The sequence below is a fragment of the Erythranthe guttata genome, chromosome 12 (genome assembly GCF_056151865.1).
Source record: "Erythranthe guttata isolate IM_541 chromosome 12, IM_541, whole genome shotgun sequence".
Classification (NCBI taxonomy): Eukaryota; Viridiplantae; Streptophyta; class Magnoliopsida; order Lamiales; family Phrymaceae; genus Erythranthe; species Erythranthe guttata.
Genome location: NC_142544.1, coordinates 12966043 through 12984414, shown reverse-complemented (window position 1 = coordinate 12984414; position 18372 = coordinate 12966043). Strand labels below are relative to the sequence as shown.

At 37.3% G+C, this 18372-nt stretch overlaps 1 protein-coding gene and 1 long non-coding RNA gene across 3 annotated transcripts; one reads left to right on the top strand and one right to left on the bottom strand.

The window, feature by feature from the left end:
* The first annotated feature begins 705 nt into the window (after positions 1–705).
* Positions 706–4034, top strand: LOC148766503 (uncharacterized). Of its 2 annotated transcripts, XR_016035073.1 has the most exons (4): positions 706–880; positions 1047–1095; positions 1609–1681; positions 3966–4034. It is a non-coding gene; the product is annotated as an uncharacterized LOC148766503 (long non-coding RNA). The 2 variants fall into 2 exon arrangements; XR_016035072.1 differs by lacking the exon at positions 3966–4034 and having other exon boundaries at positions 1609–2114.
* Positions 4035–12971: 8937 nt separating this feature from the next.
* LOC105961167 (NAP1-related protein 1) lies at positions 12972–18372 on the bottom strand. The gene is made up of 9 exons (XM_088827321.1): positions 18259–18372; positions 17250–17372; positions 17091–17141; positions 16933–17004; positions 13753–13863; positions 13572–13639; positions 13416–13473; positions 13185–13232; positions 12972–13036 (listed from the first exon to the last, which is right to left on the bottom strand). The coding sequence occupies exons 1-9, from the start codon at positions 18370–18372 to the stop codon at positions 12995–12997; spliced, it is 687 nt and encodes a 228-aa protein (XP_088683447.1). The 3' UTR covers positions 12972–12994.

Sequence of the window (18372 nt, the reverse complement as noted above, 5' to 3'; positions counted from 1 at the left end):
TATATATATATATATATATATATATATATATATATATATATATATATATATATATATATATATATATATATATATATATATATATATATATATTCATAACCCCCAATTCTCGCCCCCTATTTTTCTACGCTTTATTTTTGGCCTCTTTTAATCTGAAACGGCGTCGTTTCGTTTCAATCCACCAATCACCGTACATCTTTCTTTCTTTTTTTTTTTCCTTTTCTTCCAAAAAATGCACGATCGACCTGCTTCTTCTTTTCCCTTCAATTTTTCCCCCTTTTCTCTTCTCTCCCTTTTGCCGCCGCAAATGTTGACCGCCGCTCCGCCCCTCTTCTTCTCCACTCAAAGCCCTGTCTTTTTCTTCCTTCATCTCGATTTCTTCTGCCGCCCAATTCTCACAGCAGATTTCCCTTTTGTTCCACACATCCATGGGACGGGAGGCCTGCAATCGTTGACTCCCGCCCACTTCCACGCCCGCCGCCGCCGCCTCCTCGCTCGCCGCCCCGGTCACCACCCGCCACCGCCGCCACCAGCGTCGCTTCCCACCACATCTTTCCCCCACCTGCTCCGTCGCGCCTCCTCCTCCACATCCAGAAATTCTGATATTCCTTTCGCATCAGTCCACCATCTCAAGAATTCCCAGCTGCCCCCCTCCCCCTAACAACTACTTTCCTCCCTCTCTGACCCCCCCCCCCCCCCCCCCCCCCCCCCGCACCGTCCTGCCCTCCATCGATGCCCCGTTTCAGAGCACTGCGCGAAATGGAAATTGATATTCGGAAGTCGAGACCGGCATCGATAAATTGAACGAATCGATTAACAGGATTTTGAACAAGATGGGGCAGGCCGGCGTCGCCGCGTCCATTTTATGGCAGTCGCTGAGGTCAGTGCTGTCGTCGGCTCATTTGGAGAGTTTGCGCTTATGTTATTCACGAATTATTGAGCAGTCTTTATGCTCTTTGGATGTGATGTTTTGTGGATTTGTTTCATATCCAGTTATAATTCTGAAATAATTTATGGTATTGAATTCTGAAATAATTTTGTTGCAGGTGCTTCTGCTGGCGATTTGATTTAATTTTGAGTTAATTTTCGGCAATGGTAAAGTTTCAACCCTTGCTCGACATTCTTAAATATTATTGTTCTTGTTCCTGTTTTGTTATTGAAGAACATGTCGATTTTTATTCTCATATTTTTTTAGTTGGAGCATTTAAGCCGGCATGCCATGTTTCATTTATGTTTTCGGATGCGGAATCTCGAAAGCAGGTTTGTTTTATCCTCTAGAATTTTGCTGAACTTTTAGAATCTTCTTTACAGAGTAAAACAGGTTTACCATATATTACCTAATCGCTCTAGCATTCGGATTAGCATTGTATGCATGCTTATCGTCTCGCTTGTTATAATTATGTTGTTCCTTCCAGTTGCACTTGTTTTTGGTGCATAATCGTGTCTTGTGAGTGGTGATTGTAGATGTAGGTATTCCGTTTTCATTGATAGCAAATATCTATAGTTTTTTTGGTCGCGTATCGGCGCGACAAATTCTTGAATTATTTTTGTCAGTACTGGTATGACATACTAGTAGGACAGGCTCATCATTTTTTTTTGTTACTGTAGGTGTCAATCAAGACGGAGAATGGTTAAACAGTAATGGTCCCTCTTACACAATCACGAAAACATATATGGGAAGGTATTTTGCTGTGGGGTTATTAACATTGCCATTACCAATTTGGGTTCAAAGCTATGTTTCTTTGATATGAACTGAGCCCTCTGATCAATGTTTTAGTTGTGGGTTCTAATTTTCTATCATAGATATGTGGAGGCATTATTTTGTTATTTTTCATTCAACTATATTGGGTTACTGTTTCCAATAGATGTTTTACTTGTCATTTATTGTTGCTCCACAGCTCATGTACAGTTCTGTTGAGTGGCACGACAGTAAGTTTGACTTATCTGTAGAGTTGTTGACAGCATGATTAACATTAGCATTTGAAATCACTGCTTATATGCCTAAAGCATACTTGGTATTGACCGTAATTTACAAGAACATTCTTCAGTCTTATAACTTGGTTAAGGAAACAGGAGTTATGGAGATTCCTTTTGTTTCTGTTAATCAGCACCGCCGATCCCGCACCGGCACCGCGCCTTGCGCGGTGCTCCTCACTAGTATATATATATATATATATATATATATACACACACGAACATAATTTATGTATGACATAGGACATTTCTTTATGCTGAAGAACTAAAACACCATCAGAAAAGAAAATGGAGAAGGGAAAATTAAGCATATAGTAACTTTCGACAAATCACAAAACGCGAGACTGGAATTTAGTAAGTAAAAATAAATTTTCTAATTTGTGGTTTGGTATCTTAGTTGTCCTCATTGTTGTTAACCTTTCATTTGAGTTCTTTCATTTAAAATAAAATTTCATAAAAAAAATTCGAAGATGGCCACAGTTGATCCTTTATCGGTTTGGCTAACAATTGAAGTTGCATCAAGTCCTTCATGCACCAAACATAACTCAATAAATAACACATAGAAAATAAAATTACGTTTTTTTTCATCATAATACAACAAGTCCAAACACAGTTCGATTAATTACCTGTCGATATTCAACAATCGTTGACTCAGACAGTGTCGAGTGGGCCCGCCAGATTGATCTTGGCAAGACAGTCAACGTGCACGATAGTGTATCACTAAACATCGAAGTTCCTAAAGAACCTCGTCTTGCCATCTTCGATCATGCCGCTTTCTTTAAATTCGTCGGGGAACACCAGAAACAACCTAGAAAACCTAACCAATTAATAGCAGACAATCAATACCAGACTCCAAAAAACCAAATAACCCATCAAAAATAATACGGTATGAATATCAGTGAAGAAAAAAAAAAGATTATAGTGCAAACAAACGGTGGAGTTGCCTCCCCCTAAGAGAATATGTATATTACACGACAGCGGCGGAGAATCAAGGTCATTTAACCAACCCAAATTCGATGCCGACGAACTTCAATTTCGTTGCTCTTCTAGATCTTCCACTACCACTCTTTTTGTTCGCCGCCGTCCTCCAAATCCAGAGGAATCTCAGATGAAAGAAACGCCGCAACACCGCAGTGTTGGATTCTTTGCATATTAAGCAAGACTAAAGTTATAAAACAATCACGCTCATGATTAAATCTTTATTCTTACATTCTCCTCAAATATAAAAATCCAAAGAATCAAAAGATTTTCCAACAAATAACCTAATATTTGCACTTAATACAGTAGTACCTTTGCAGAACAAAGAAAATTGTTCAATTCATAAAAAAACTTTGAAGAACCATGCAATAAGAAATATTAAATCCGAACTCACATCAACGTCAAAAGCAGAAACTTCAGTAAGTGCTGCTACCGGCAGTTGAAGCTCGTCACTTTGTGTCTTGTGTCTTTCATATTCTAGAAGAGACTAATGCATATAGAAGGAAAAATTAGGTTTTTTACCTAAATGTAGCACCTAAAACACATTTCAAATTAAACGACAACCAAAAAAAATGTTAGCCTAAGAAAATGTTTTCATCTCAACGTCGTACAGAATATCAACTTGTATGTTCTCACGCGAAAGGAGATTGCAAAAAAGGAAAACAAAATTAAACCACTTTAACTTCGTACAATCAGTGCATTTACCTCATCATCTTCATCATTATAACTTTTATTAGTTACTTAATGCATGTCTGCTTCAATGGTGTATTATTTAATGCTTTGATTTGCTCGTTTTTCACAAACTAAAAATTGATATCATGATAATATTGTTAGTTTTAAATTCTTTTAAGATAATCTTTTGCAGTTTGCTGGGACTCACGTGAGTTACTTTTGTTGTTTCTCTGATTTGCTAAATGAAAATAATTTGATAGTGGAGATAAACTATGGTTAATCTATGTATAGCTCTATATTTGTCTCATTCTAAATATAATATATGATGTATCTATATGCAGGAAAAGAACAGTGATGGTTCTGAAGATGACGAAGCAGAAGAAGACGAAAAATGAGCCGGGTGTGAATACAAACTAAATTTGTTCATGTACAGTTTGAACATAAAAGGTTTTTTTTTTTTTCACTTGTTTGTCTAATTAATCGTGGGTACCAACTTCTATAAATCCCTTGGATGCTTAAGCATCGCATATTCACATTGTTGTGATTTCAAGAAATAATCAAATAAGTTCAGTTCAAATACAAACAAAGGATACTACGAACAAAGAATTCACAAATAGAATTTGAAGAAATACCTTGGATCATTCGAACAAAGCAGCCGGTTGCACAGAGCCGTGAACCCAGCTCTTGTCTTGTCAATTGCTCCATTGTGTTTCATTTTGAGAAGTACTTCTAAGAAATGGTTGCCAATTGTCTCGAGTTACGTTGTTGCAGATCTGAGTCATTACTAATGTTAGTGACTGATTTCCTCACTTCATCTGAAGTAGGTAAAGGAACTTTCCTAATTTATTTCGTTTTTCCTCTCAGAGCCCGAGGGAACACCAAAAAGACTACTTCCAAAGGCACTATCCTGGCTAATAGATGTAGTGAAGGAGTCTTTAACCGATCAACCTAAAGCAAACATCTCCAATTATAGTGACAATAATGATGAGGCGTGTCAAAGTTTCGAGATGAAGGTGTTGTCCCCACTGTTCATGCTTTCAATGTTCTCAAGGCAGCTTTTAATGATACAAACCTAGCCACTGATACCTCAGGTTTTTGTGCTGATGCAATAGTAATCTCGATACGCTCTTTCTCTTCTCCATACTAGAAGAATCGCAACAGTGCTTGTCTTGCATATACAGCGCTGCTACGTCGCATGGTTGGGTTTCTTAATATACAGAAAAGAGAATCTGCCAGGCGAGCTCTAACTGGGCTTGAATTTTTCCACCGGTAAGTTTTTTGACACATTTTTTTTTTTTTTTTTTTTCCTTTTGCTTCAAACATAGCTGACATTTACTCACTCAATTTTTGTTTCCCTCTGACTCAAGGTACCCTACATTGCACTCTTTCTTATTAAACGAACTGAGAGTGGCTACTGAATTGCTTTTAGAAGGGTCGTCGGAACACTTAGCTTGTGCCCAATGCTGATACTTTTGTCTCGGCTTAACTCCGATTTCAAGTGAAACTGGGGATTCTTTGAGCCCTTTTCTTTTTATGCCGTTCATCCGAAGGTGTTCAGTCCAAAGCAATTTACGGATTCGCGTACTTGCATCAAGAGCTTTAACAGGTTTGGTAGCCAACGAGAAACTGTAGGTTGTCTTGCTCAATATTGCCTCGGAGTTACCGTGTGAGAAAAATCATATCGCGACACCCGATTCATCGAGTACCACGATTTCAACCAATAGGACCTCTTGTTCGTACAATTCAATTCATGGAATGTTATTACAACTGAATGCTCTTATCGATACGAATTGCATAAACCTAATCGATTTCTCAAAAAATGACACTGATGATGCTAGAGATAGATCCCCTTAGATAGTTGAAGTAAGATGAGATGGAAGAGCAGAGTGGATCACTGGCTCACTAGTTTGATGACCTTGAGATACTTGCGATCATAGAACACGTAAAACTAAGCCGGGGTTGATCCGGCGGAAACCCCTTCGACGCTCAAGTCAGACGTGCGGATCGGATAGTGAAAATAGTCCAGAGAATACAAATTATAGTATTACTCAAATAATAGAGCGTCCCTTTAATAAACGAATTATGTCATTATTTATATCTTAGATGAGATTTTTGGGCCCAAACCTTATTTGAAGGTGATTAGGCCTCGGTGATAGTGGTCTTCAATATTGGGCTCGTGGCCCCGTAGGTAAATAAATTGTAAGCCCATTGGGTTGGCCCAATTAGGCATATCATTAAGCCCCCCACTCTCGAGTCGATGTGGGGGTCATGTTGAAATGGATGACAGATCGTGTCGAGAGTAAAAATTGTAGTAGTCGCTCGTTGGCATTTGGCCTGATGGTGTGCGAAAACGCGTTGGAGCGTGTGTCGGATGCGCATGCAGGCGCGTTGGCGCATAGCGCGACCAAGTTGTCGCGATCTAAGTTACTTGAGTCGTCGGTGTTGTCCCGCGACAATATGGTAGCGTGGATCGAGTTATATCCTAATGGGAGTTGTTATTTATTGGCGTTGTTAATGGTTTGACGCATTGCTTGTATGTGTTTACATATAGCCTTGTGCGTGATGTGCTTGATGAGTGGATCAGGCTCTCAAGATTTTTTTTTTATGGGGATCGTGCCCCTTGTTAGACCTCGTGGGTCGTAAGTATGTTTGGACTGTAGCGACGTTTTAATGAAGGACCTGTCGAAAACAAGTAGAGAAATTTGAGTAATCAAGTTGGCCAAGCTATATAAATTCTCATAATATCTCTAAGTGTTTCTAAGTTTGTAATCGTGCTAACATCAGCTTGTGATTGTGTAGTGAATTGCAAGCTAGTTGTCTCCTCAAGAGAGTTGTCTCGCAGCGAAGTTGTAAGAGCATTGGATGACGCGAGACTGAGGAGCGCGCGGATTGAGGTCGCTCTGAGCGAGTTTTCTCCTCGTGGGAGTTTTCTCGCGGCGAGTTTGTAGGACCAAGCGAGTTTTCTCCTCGTGGGAGTTGTCTCGCAACGGGTTCGTAGTTCCGAGCAAGTTGACTCTCGTGGGACTTGTCTCGCAAGCCCCCCACTCTCGAGTCGAGGTGCGAGCCAGGTCGAAAAAGGTATCGGATCGTGTCGAGAGTAAATCGGTGTTGTTGTGTTTCGTGAGTCGTTAACATGGCGTGGAGAGAGGGGTAGGGGAGGCGGCCCACGTGGGGGGTGCTCGCGCAACGCACAGTGGGGTGGGGGTTGGGGCAGATGCGTGTGGGGCGCGTCTGCCCGTGCGTGGGGCGCGTGGAAGGCCCTTTTTCGTCCGTTTTCGAGGAGCGTCAACGTGTTTCTTCTCCGGATGATAATTTGGCATCGAATAATGGTATTCCAATATTATTCATGATGTTGGTACTAGTAGGAGACATCTTAGATCTCAATTTGTAGATTTTGGGAGTGGTAGTGAAGAGTTCAACCATTGGAATGAGATGTCCAACCTTAGGGTGGGATAATCACCAACTTAGGATGAGGCGATCACGAATTCTTGGGATGAGATGCCCAACCTTGGGGTGGGATAACCCCCAACTTAGGTAGAGGCGATCACGAATCTTGGGATGAGATGCCCAACCTTGGGGTGGGATAACCCTCCAACTTAGGATGAGACAGTCACGAACCCTTGGGATGAGATGCCCGACCTTAGGGTGGGTTGTTACATTCGAGACTTATGGTCTGATGTGGAGCGCATGGATGTGCCATTGCTTCAGTGGCAGCACGAGTTGAAGCTTTCGGGGTCGTACGCTAAAGGTTCTCTTCGGTTATCTGAACCGTTCGAGGGGGCGGAGGTAGACCCCTAGGGAGTCGATAACCATTGGCGAACGAAATGTTTTGGGGGCACTGTAAACCCCCAGGGAGTCGATAATCCTTGGCAAACGAAATATTTTGGGGGCAGAGATAAGCCCCCAGGGAGGCGATAACCCTTGGCGGACTAAATATTTAGGGGGAATATTAAACCCCCAGGGAGTCGATAACTCTTGGCGAAATATTTTGGGGGCACTGTAAACCCCCATGGAGTCGATAACCCTTGGCGAACGAAATATTTTGAGGGTAGAGGTAAGCCCACATCGATAACCCTTGGCGAAAGAAATGTTTAGGGGGAATAGTAAACCTCCAGGGAGTCGATAACCCTTGCTAGCGTTGAAGGGCCTCCTTGGTTGTCTGAACCGATCGAGGGGCGGGAAGAAGTGGGTCTTGTTGAGGATCTAGTAGGACATCTAAAGAATGTCTCGTGGTGGATCTCGAGCACGAGGAGGAGGAAGTGGCAAGTCAAAGCCTCCACGAAGTGTGCGGTTGTTAGCAGTGTCACACTCCCCCTGAGCAAATGTCTCAAGGCCATCATGCGCGCTACGTGATTATGTCTGCCTTCAGACGGCGCCAAAATGATGATGCTAGAGATAGATTACCTTAGATAATTGAAATAAGATGAGCTAGAAGAGCAGAGTGGATCACTGGCTCACGAGCTTGATGACCTTGAGATACCTGCGATCATAGAACACGTAAACTAAGTCGGGGTTGATCCGGCGGAAACCCCTCCGACGCTCAAATCAGATGTGCGGATAGTGAAAATAGTCCAGAGAATACAAATTATAGTATTACTCAAATAATAGAGCGTCCATTTAATAAATGAATTATGTTGTTATTTATACCTTAGATGAGATTGTTGGGCCCAAACTTTATTTGAAGGTGATTGGGCCTCGGTGATAGTGGTCTTCAATATTGGGCTCGCGGCCCCGTAGGTAAATAAATTGCAAGCCCATTGGGTTGGCCCAATTAGCCCTATTAGATACTATTCTCAATGAATTGATTCAAATATTAGCAACACGCTCTTGGATTGGTAGACCGCAATATAATATTGCCCATGCCCCATCCTTAATGGCTGCATATTAAAACTTCTTGAATTGATATCAATCTGCAAGAGACACTTATGAAGCTTCTGGTTACAGAAAAACACCACCACAAGTGCATTCACTATCTTCTGAAAGTTTTCTACACATGGGTCTCGCTCGAATTTCAAGAAGACAGCCAGCCAAGTTCAGAAACAACATATGTCTGTAATATGGACCGCGACTCGGTATTCCAGTTATGGAACAAGTTGGTTTCTCTGTTTGAGATCACAAGGCATGCCAAGACTCGTCAAACACTCATCTGCTGCATTGCATGGGAGTATGCTTTATTTCTTCTAAAGTGGAGAAGAAAGAAACTACTCCAAGTAAATTATTTTCTGATTTCTACGATGCATTAACTTATTTCATGGATATGATCGAACAAAACAGCGATGCATCAGAGCATGTAAATTAATATGCGAATGGCGGCTGCAGAATCAATGATAGCTTCTGCTCTGCTGGCTAATGCAGAGGCCCTCGGTTCTTTGGTTTCTAGCTCCACAATTTCCGACGAGAATCTGTCTATTAAACTGTACGCTCGTAAAGTTCTCGATCTATGGTTCATATGCGTAAAGCTTCTAGAAGACGAAGATGTTCAAAAGTGTTTAAAAAATAACTCCCCGTTTGCTATGGCTTCAAGCCAGGTAGAGAAAGTAATTGAACTATGTTTTGAGCATCTGACGGAATTTTTTGGCCAGTGGCATGATTATTTGGACTGTCTATGCAGTTGGGTTTCGAACGGCGGAAGCTACTTTGTATCTGGTGGAGACCTTGTCAGACGAGTCTTCGATAAGGAGATTGACAATCATTACGAAGAGAAGCTGTTGATTTGTCAGATATGTTGTTTGCAGTTACAAGTTATTCCGAGTTCAAACAGAGGTGGGGCCAGGGGTATTTTGGGTAAATGGAGGACGAGGTTTTACGAAGAGTTGATAGGGTTTAGTCGGGAGTACATTGGGAAAAGGGGGAGCGTGGATTGGATTGGTGGAGTTGGGAATCACAAAGATGCTTTTTTGCCGGTGTACGCGAATTTAGTTGCGTTTTATGCACTTTCCAAGTGTGTGTTGAAAGAGGAACCCGAGAGTAGTGGGGCCATGCTGTTGTCTGAAGTTGATGCGATTGGAGAGGCGATTAAGCCGTTTCTTGGTAATCCTTTTGATCTACAATCTTTATTCGGTATTGGTTAAGTCACACGAAAAGTGTTTCGGTAGAAATGCAGATAATTTGGGTGGAAATCGGAGGGGTAGTGATATTGATTGGGTTGAATTCAATCCTTACTTTCTACTTAGATGAATGACATCTTGATTTATGTAACAATGTCATATAGTAGCTATTTTGTATTGGTTTTTTTATGTGCTTTTATTTATGCTAAACAGATATTAAACGATTTTACGGTTAGGTGAAGATTTACTAGTCTTTTATTTATCCTGTAACCTGATATTTTTTTTAGGGTGTTTTTGTGAATAAGTCTCCAACCAAGCATGTTTATTATTCTAGGTTTAGGGGTTATATCTCTTTTACCAATAAGTCCATCCCTTTAATATTTATTATAAATAAAGGAAACATTCATGTATATCTCAATATTACCATCAACCATTTATACCTAATTCTTAATTGTAACACAATTTAATCAATTTTGTCTACAAAAATCCAATTATGACCACAAAATTTCTATTTTGACTTTTTTTAGCATACTTTAATATGCTCCAAATTCATCCTTAACTTAATTTAATCTCAATTTGACCCCAAATTTCACAAATAATTCAATTTTGACCCAAAACGTTTTTTTTTTCAAAAAAGAAAATTCAAAAAAAAAATTTTGCCGTCAGATTTCGGCGTTGACTTTTCAAAAAAAAAAAAAAATTTTGTTTTTTTTCTTTCGGATTTTTTCCCCGGTCTCCGGCGTTAACTTTTTTTTTTTCTTTTTTCTTTTCTTTTCTTCCGGATTTTTTCGCCGGTTTCCGGCGGTCTCCGGCGTTGACTTTTTTTAGTATTTTTTTAAGTTTTTTTTTTTTTGGTTTGTTTTTTTTTTTTTTTTTACGTCCGCCGCTAAACGTTAACCGTAATTGTGCTGTCACTGACAGAAATTAATGTAATTATACTGTCAATGACAGTTAATTAACGTAATTGTACTGTCGTTGACAATACATTTATGTAATTGTGCTGCCGTTGACAGTAAATTAATGTAATATTATTATTTTTTATTTTTTGTTGTTTTTTTTTTATTTTGTTTGATTTGTTGACAAGTCAACGTAATTATATTACTGTCGTTGACAGTAAAATAACTGTAAACACAATAATATTACTGTCAACAACATCAATATTATTATTTTTTTGGGTGTTTTGTTTTGTTTGAGTTATTCACGGAGTAACGTAATAATATTACTGTCTATTATTGTAATATTACTGTAAACACAATAATATTATTGTGGTTGACGGTAATATTACTGTTGTTATAGTAATATTGCTGTCAACCACATCAATATTATTATTTTGTTTGAATTTTTTGTTTGTTTGTGTTATTCATGGAGTAACGTAATAATATTACTGTCTATTATTGTAATATTACTGTGGTTGACGGTAATATTACTGTTGTTATAGTAATATTACTGTCACTCACAGTAATATTAATTCTTTTGGTTTTTTATTATGTTTACATTTGTTGAACGGTCAACATAGTAATATTACTCTATTACACAATAATAATGAGTCTTGTTGTGTTAATATTACTGTGCTAGAGATTAATATAACCATATTACTGTGTTAAACTGTAGTTTAATTTAATTTTACTGTGTTTAACAGTAATATAGTTAATATTACTGTCAATCACAACAATATTGTTGTTTAAACAAAAAAAAGGTTACAGAAAGAAAGAAAAGAAGAAGAAAAAAATCGAAAAAGTCAACGCCAAAGACCGGCGATTTTTTTTTTTTTTTGAAAAGTCAACGCCGGAATCCGGCGGGAAAAAAACAATTTTTGAAAAAAAAAAATTGGGTCAAAATTGAATAATTTGTGAAATATGGGGTCAAATTAAGGTTAAATAAAGTTAAGGATGAAATTGGAGCATATTAAAGTATAAGCGGTTATTTTAGTCCTTCACAAAAATCTGGATCATGTGTGGACTTATTGGTAAATGAGTTTTTTGTCTAAATCCCTTTATAAATAAGTACCCATTGATGGGCTTATTTGTAAAGACCCTTTTTTTTTAAATATATGTCTGCAAATTAAGTTTTTATCGTTCAATGGAAATGTTTTTTTTTTTTTGAAAAAGGTTCAATGGAAATGTTATATGTCATATATATTGTGAGCAGTTTAATTACTGCTAGAAAGAGAAAATCATTTTTCGTTTTATTCGCATATAATATAAAATACATAATAAAATCAATATTGTGAATGTAATTTTCTGAAAATATACTGGAAATCGAAATTTCACGTGTATTCCAGCTCTGATTTTGAGAAAAAAAAAATTCAAAAAAATCAAAATCAACATGTATGTGTCGACGTGTGCGTGTGACAGTGCAGACCTGCAACAAAATATTAGTCGATAATTTTACCGAAACTTTGATAACTAGACCGGGAGTGTGCATGCATAGTCGATATTTGTGCAAAACTAAACACAAATTATCAGTAATTGAGATCTTATAAGATCACATAGTCGATATTTGTGCAAAACTAAACACAAATTATCACTAATTGAGATCTTATACGATAGCATAGTCGATATCTGTGCAAAACTAAACACAAATTATCAGTAATTGAGATCTTATAAGATCACAAAATTATCAGTAATTGAGATCTTATAAGATCACAAAATTATCACTAATTGAGATCTTATATGATCACAAGTAAGAGTAATGCAACACCAAGAAATAATGAGCAGCACGCTAAGATAAAACATGAAATATAAAACAGAAAGATTCAAACGAAATAGGTTTAAGAAGTCTAAAAGTTACTCTTTGTTCGATTTAAAAACATAATTCTAAAAAGGAGTAAACTGCAAAAACTACCCCTGTATAATCTCGAAATAGCAAAAACCCCCCTGTGATAAATAAACTAGCAAAAACCCCCCTGTGAAATTATTTAAATAGCAAAAACCCCCCTATGGAACTATTTGAGGGTTGACTTGATATAAAAAGACACAAATACCCCTGGAGTCTTGCAATTAATAAATTCTTATATTTTATAAATATTTTAATTATTTTATTTAAAAAATAATCAATTTAGTTGTTTACTATTTTTTTTTAATTTCTAAACAAATAAATTAAAAAGAATAAATATACATATAATATGTATATATATAAATACATTTTGAGGGACAATTTTGTCATTTCAAGTCTAAAAAATCAGCTAGGGGGGATTCTGCCTTTGACTAAATTTCACAGGGGGGTTTTTGCTAGTTTATTTATCACAGGGTGGTTTTTGCTATTTCGTGATAACACAGGGGTAGTATTTGCAATTTACTCTTCTAAAAAGTATCGAAAGAAACTCAGTCATCATCTTCGTCATCCCCCTCTCCATCTTCACCTTCCTAAATAACGAGATAGCAAGAGAGTTAGAAAAACCAATAATAAAATCATATTAGAGAGAGAGAGAGAGAGAGAGAGAGAGAGAGAGAGAGAGAGAGAGAGAGAGAGAGAGAGAGAGAGAGAGAGAACGAGAAATAGTAAAAGCGTTACATGGTTAAGAGGATTAACCCATAATTCCCCCTTGATCATATCACCGACCTGCAGTTAAGAAAGTCGACAATAATAAATCATCGGTCCAGGTCAACCAAAAATAAAAGTGGATATAGTAACATCAAACTAGCTAAATATTGCAATTCGTAATAATTCCGTTCTTTTACTGCCGCATCAAACAATATCTTAAAAATATGATAACAACATTTACGTGACAAGAATTTTGTTTACCAAATCCTGATCAAACCCCATTGTGTCCTCCGCTGCATACCCAAACCATTTAAAAAAGCTGCATTCACCACAAAAAAAAAAAAGATCAATAGATTTTCCGAAAAATGTCGATATTATACAGATTATTCAAAGATAGGGGTGGAAAAAAAGAAATACCTTGTAATAAATGGTAACAGCCGCTTATCTCTTTCTTCCACCGGGACAGGAGTGACAGCAGGTGGGGCCTGGACATGTGACAATCACATTGATTTTACGAAATAATAATAATAATAATAAAAATAAACATGTAATTATTTTTAAATAGAATATATCCATTATTATTATTATTTATTACTACCTTGCCCTCCTTCCATCTTATAGTCGTACAAGTTGTCTCCAGACCTTCGTCAGTGTAGTTGACGGTCTTGCTTAATGTTTCATTTTCAAAATACGGGTTGATCTTGAAATTCTGCAAACTCACAAAGATGACGAGAATATCACTCTCCGAACGACGAAGTCGGAAAACATAAATGTTTTGTCACGTAAAAAAAGAACAATAAGACTTACGACGTAATGCAATACCGCTTTTGCGGGTATTTAAGATCCTCCACGTGAAGACTATCCAAGTACCGAAATATCTAGATAAATCAAAAGTAAAAGTAAACGAGATTTGTTTTTCATTAGGGCAACATTGATATTTAACGGGGATTTATTAGTGTGAAACCTGTTGGTCTTCCTATGTGAGCAGCGTTCCGAGTGTAGGATGCTTCAAGAACTGCAATAAACATAGATACCAATACGAGATTATCATTTATTCAACTCAAATATGAATTAAGTGTATCACTTTTAAATTCCGATTAATGCGATGATTAATCATCACTCACAGCGGTCAACCAAAAATCTGGGATCGAATTGATGACGAGACTTCTTCTATCATAGATGGGTACTTTTTTCTGGTCATATTTACGCTCCATTTCTTCTGTCTTCTTTACAAGTTTATCGGTCACCTGCATAATAGCATACGAAAATAAAACTTCAGCAACGTGTAAGAAATTTTTGCACTATGAAGTTACACGGGTGTAATAAAATCTATGTTTGGTTTACATTCTGGGAGAACGAATAACAGTCCACGTGAATGCATTTACGAGACCGTTATTAGTTATAACTGCAAACACGAACAAATTCGACCAAAACCACGTAAAGTCAAATCAGATCTATTTCACTAACTGCATTAACACAGATATACAACACATACATACACGCCTATTATAAAATATTGACGTAAACATTTTTTTGTTCGATTAGTCATCTTTCTTGATATCAGTAACATGGCATTTGTTCTTTCCCAATGTTTTGTAGTTTCATTTCCAAATAACGAACAAAAGAAAGATTCTCGACAAGAAAACCCCCTTACCCCTAAAATAAACTGCCCAAGCACAATCCAGGCAGATTCTTTCTTTCTTTATTTCTTTTTTTTTTTTTTTTTGAAGCAACTAAAACACAAATCCATCATTCAAAAAACATCAATGAACATCAAAAAACCAAGAAAGAAAAATTCAGTACACAGACGACAGAACAAATCATTTATAAAGTAAAGCGAACATAGATGATCACAAAAAAAAAGTTCGACCACCCATAAATCAACAATCATCCAAGCCACAAAAACCAATAATCAAACATGAATTCAATCGAACACAAGCACCTAAAGAATTACAACAAAAAAAAAAAAAAAAAAAGGACATAGAAGTTTATAAAAAGACAACCTTTTGAAGCTCATCTTGAAGTTCGCGGACCTTCTCCATGGCAACAGCCTTGAGTTGTTCAGCTTCCGCTGCCGCCGCCACCGCCAGTTTAGCTCTCTTGGCTCTGCATGACACCATTTTTTCTGAAACCTTGCGCCGACAATCTTAGAAATCCTAGTACACTGAAACCCTAGCGGGGAAAGTCTACAAACCCTAGTACAGGAGGAAGGTGCCATTTTTTTCTCGGGTATATATACCAGTGCGTGTTTGTGTGTGTTCGGATGGCAAGTGTAGAGCAGCAGGGTGTTCAGAATGGCGACTGTTTGTGTGGACAGAGTGTCAGGAATACAACGTTTGTAGCCAATGAGAGGGCAGCGTTCACGCAATTCCACGTCCACTGTCTGACATATGGCTGGTGGAGGCGCCGTTGGGGGTTGGTAGTATCGGCGGAGTGCGCATGCATAGTCACCGGGAGTGCGCATGCATAGTCGATATTTGTACAAAACTAAACACAAATTATCAGTAATTGAGATCTTATAAGATCACATAGTCGATATTTGTGCAAAACTAAACACAAATTATCATTAATTGAGATCTTATAAGATCACATAGTCGATATTTGTGCAAAACTAAACACAAATCATCACTAATTGAGATCTTGTAAGATCACAAAATTATCACTAATTGAGATCTTATAAGATCACAAGTAAGAGTAATGAAACACCAAGAAATAATGAGCAGCAGGCTAAGATAAAACATGAAATATAAAACAATGCCAATAGCAGACAGTAAAACAGAAAGATTCAAACGAAACAGGTTTAAGAAGTCTTAAAGTTACTCTTTGTTCGATTTAAAACATAATTCTAAAGGGTATCCAAAGAAACTCAGTCATCATCTTCGTCATCCCCCTTTACGTCTTCATCTTCCTAAATAACGAGATACCAAGGTAGTTAGAAAAACCAATAATAAAATCATATTAGAGAGAGAGAGAAATAAAAGAGAAATAGTGCAAGCGTTACATGGTTAAGATGTTCAATGGGATTAACCCATAAGTCCCCCTTGATCAGATCACCAACCTGCAGTTAAGAAAGTCGACAACAATAAATCATCGGTCAACCAAAAATAAAAGTGGATATAGTAACATCAAACTAGCTAAATATTGCAATTTGTAATAAATTCCGTTCTTTTACTGCCTCATCAAACAATATCTTAAAAATACGATAACAACGTTAACGTGACAAGAATTTTGTTTACCAAATCCTGATCAAACCCCATTGTGTCCTCCGCTGCATACCCAAACCATTTAAAAAAGCTGCATTCAAAGAAAAAAGAAAAGAAAAAAGAAAAAACTCAATAGATTTTCCAAATAATCTTGATTTATAAAGATTATTCAAAGACAGGGGTGGAAAAAAAGAAACACCTCGTGATAAATGGTAACAGACGCTTGTCTCTTTCTTCCACCGGGATAGCAGAGATAGCAGGAGGAGCCTGGACACGTGACAATCACATTGATTTTAAATAATAATAATAAAAATAAACATGTAATTATTTTTAAATAGAATATATCCATTATTATTACTACCTTGCCCTCCTTCCATCTTATAGTCGTACACGTTGTCTCCAGATCTTCATCCGTGTAGTCAACGGTCTTGCTTAATGTTTCGTTTTCAAAATAAATACGGGTTGATCTTGAAGTTCTGCAAACTCACAAAGATGACGAAAATATCACTCTCCAAACGACGAAGTGGGAAAACATAAATGTTTTGTCACGTAAAAAAAGAACAAATAAGACTTACGAACGTAATGCAATACCCTTTTTGCGGGTATGTTAGATCCTCCACGTGAATACTATCCAAGTAACGAAATATCTAGATAAATCAAAAGTAAAAGTAAACGAGATTTGTTTTTCATTAGGGCAACATTAATATTTAACGGGGATTATTTTGTGTCAAACCTGCTGGTCTTCCTGAGTGAGCAGCGTTCCGTGTGTAGGATGCTTCAAGAACTGCAATAAACATAGATACCAAATACAAGATTATCATTTATTCAGGTCGATTATGAATTAAGTATCACTTTTAAATTCCGATTAACGCGATGATTAATCATCACTCACAGCGGTCAACCAAAAATCTGGGATCGAATTGATGACGAGACTTCTTCTATCATAGATGGGTACTTTTTTCTGGTCATATTTACGCTCCAGTTCTTCTGTCTTCTTTACATGTTTATCGGTCACCTGCACAATAGCAATCTTCAGCAACGCACTTGGACTTATATTGTTTCTTATTACAATCGATCATCGAATAAATTTTTTGCAGACGAAGTTACACACGTGTAAGAAATCTATGCTTGTTTTACATTCTGGGAAAACGAATAACAGTCCACGTGAATGCATTTACGAGACCGTTATTAGTTATAACTGAAAACACGACACTACTTTGCCCCACGTGGCAAGCCAAATTATCCATTTGAGAGATCTCTTTGACATATTCTCCCAACGATCAAATTTCCAAAATAAGAGAAACGAACAAATTCGACCAAAACCACGTAAAGTCAAATCAGATCTATTTCACTAACTGCATTAACACAGATATACAACACATGCCTATTCCATCATATTCACGTAAACATTTTTTTGTTCGATTAGTCATCTTTCTTGATATCAGTAACATGGCATTTGTTCTTTCCCAATGTTTTGTAGGTTTATTTCCATGTAACAAGCAAAAGGAAGATTCTCGACAAGAAAACCCACTTAGCCCTAAAATAAACTGCCCTAGCGAGCACAATCCAGGCAGATCTTTCTTTCTTTCTTTCTTTCTTTTTTTTTTTTTTTTTTTAAGCAACTAAAACACAAATCCATCATTCAAAAAAAATAAATGAACATAAAAAGACCAAGAAAGAAAAATCCAGTACACAGATGACAGAACAAATCATTTATAAAGTAAAACAAACATAGATGATCACAAAAACAAAAAAACAACAAAAAAAAAATAAAAAAAAATCGACCACCGATAAATCAACAATCATCAAAACCACAAAACCAATAATGAAACATGAATTCAATCGAACACAAGCACCTAAAGAATTACAAAAAAGGGCAGAGAAGTTTATAAAAGGACAACCTTTTGAAGCTCATCTTGGAGTTCCCGGACCTTCTCCATTGCAACAGCCTTGCGTTTTTCAGCTTCCGCCGCGGCCGCAGCCAGTTTAGCTCTCTTGGCTCTGCATGACACCAT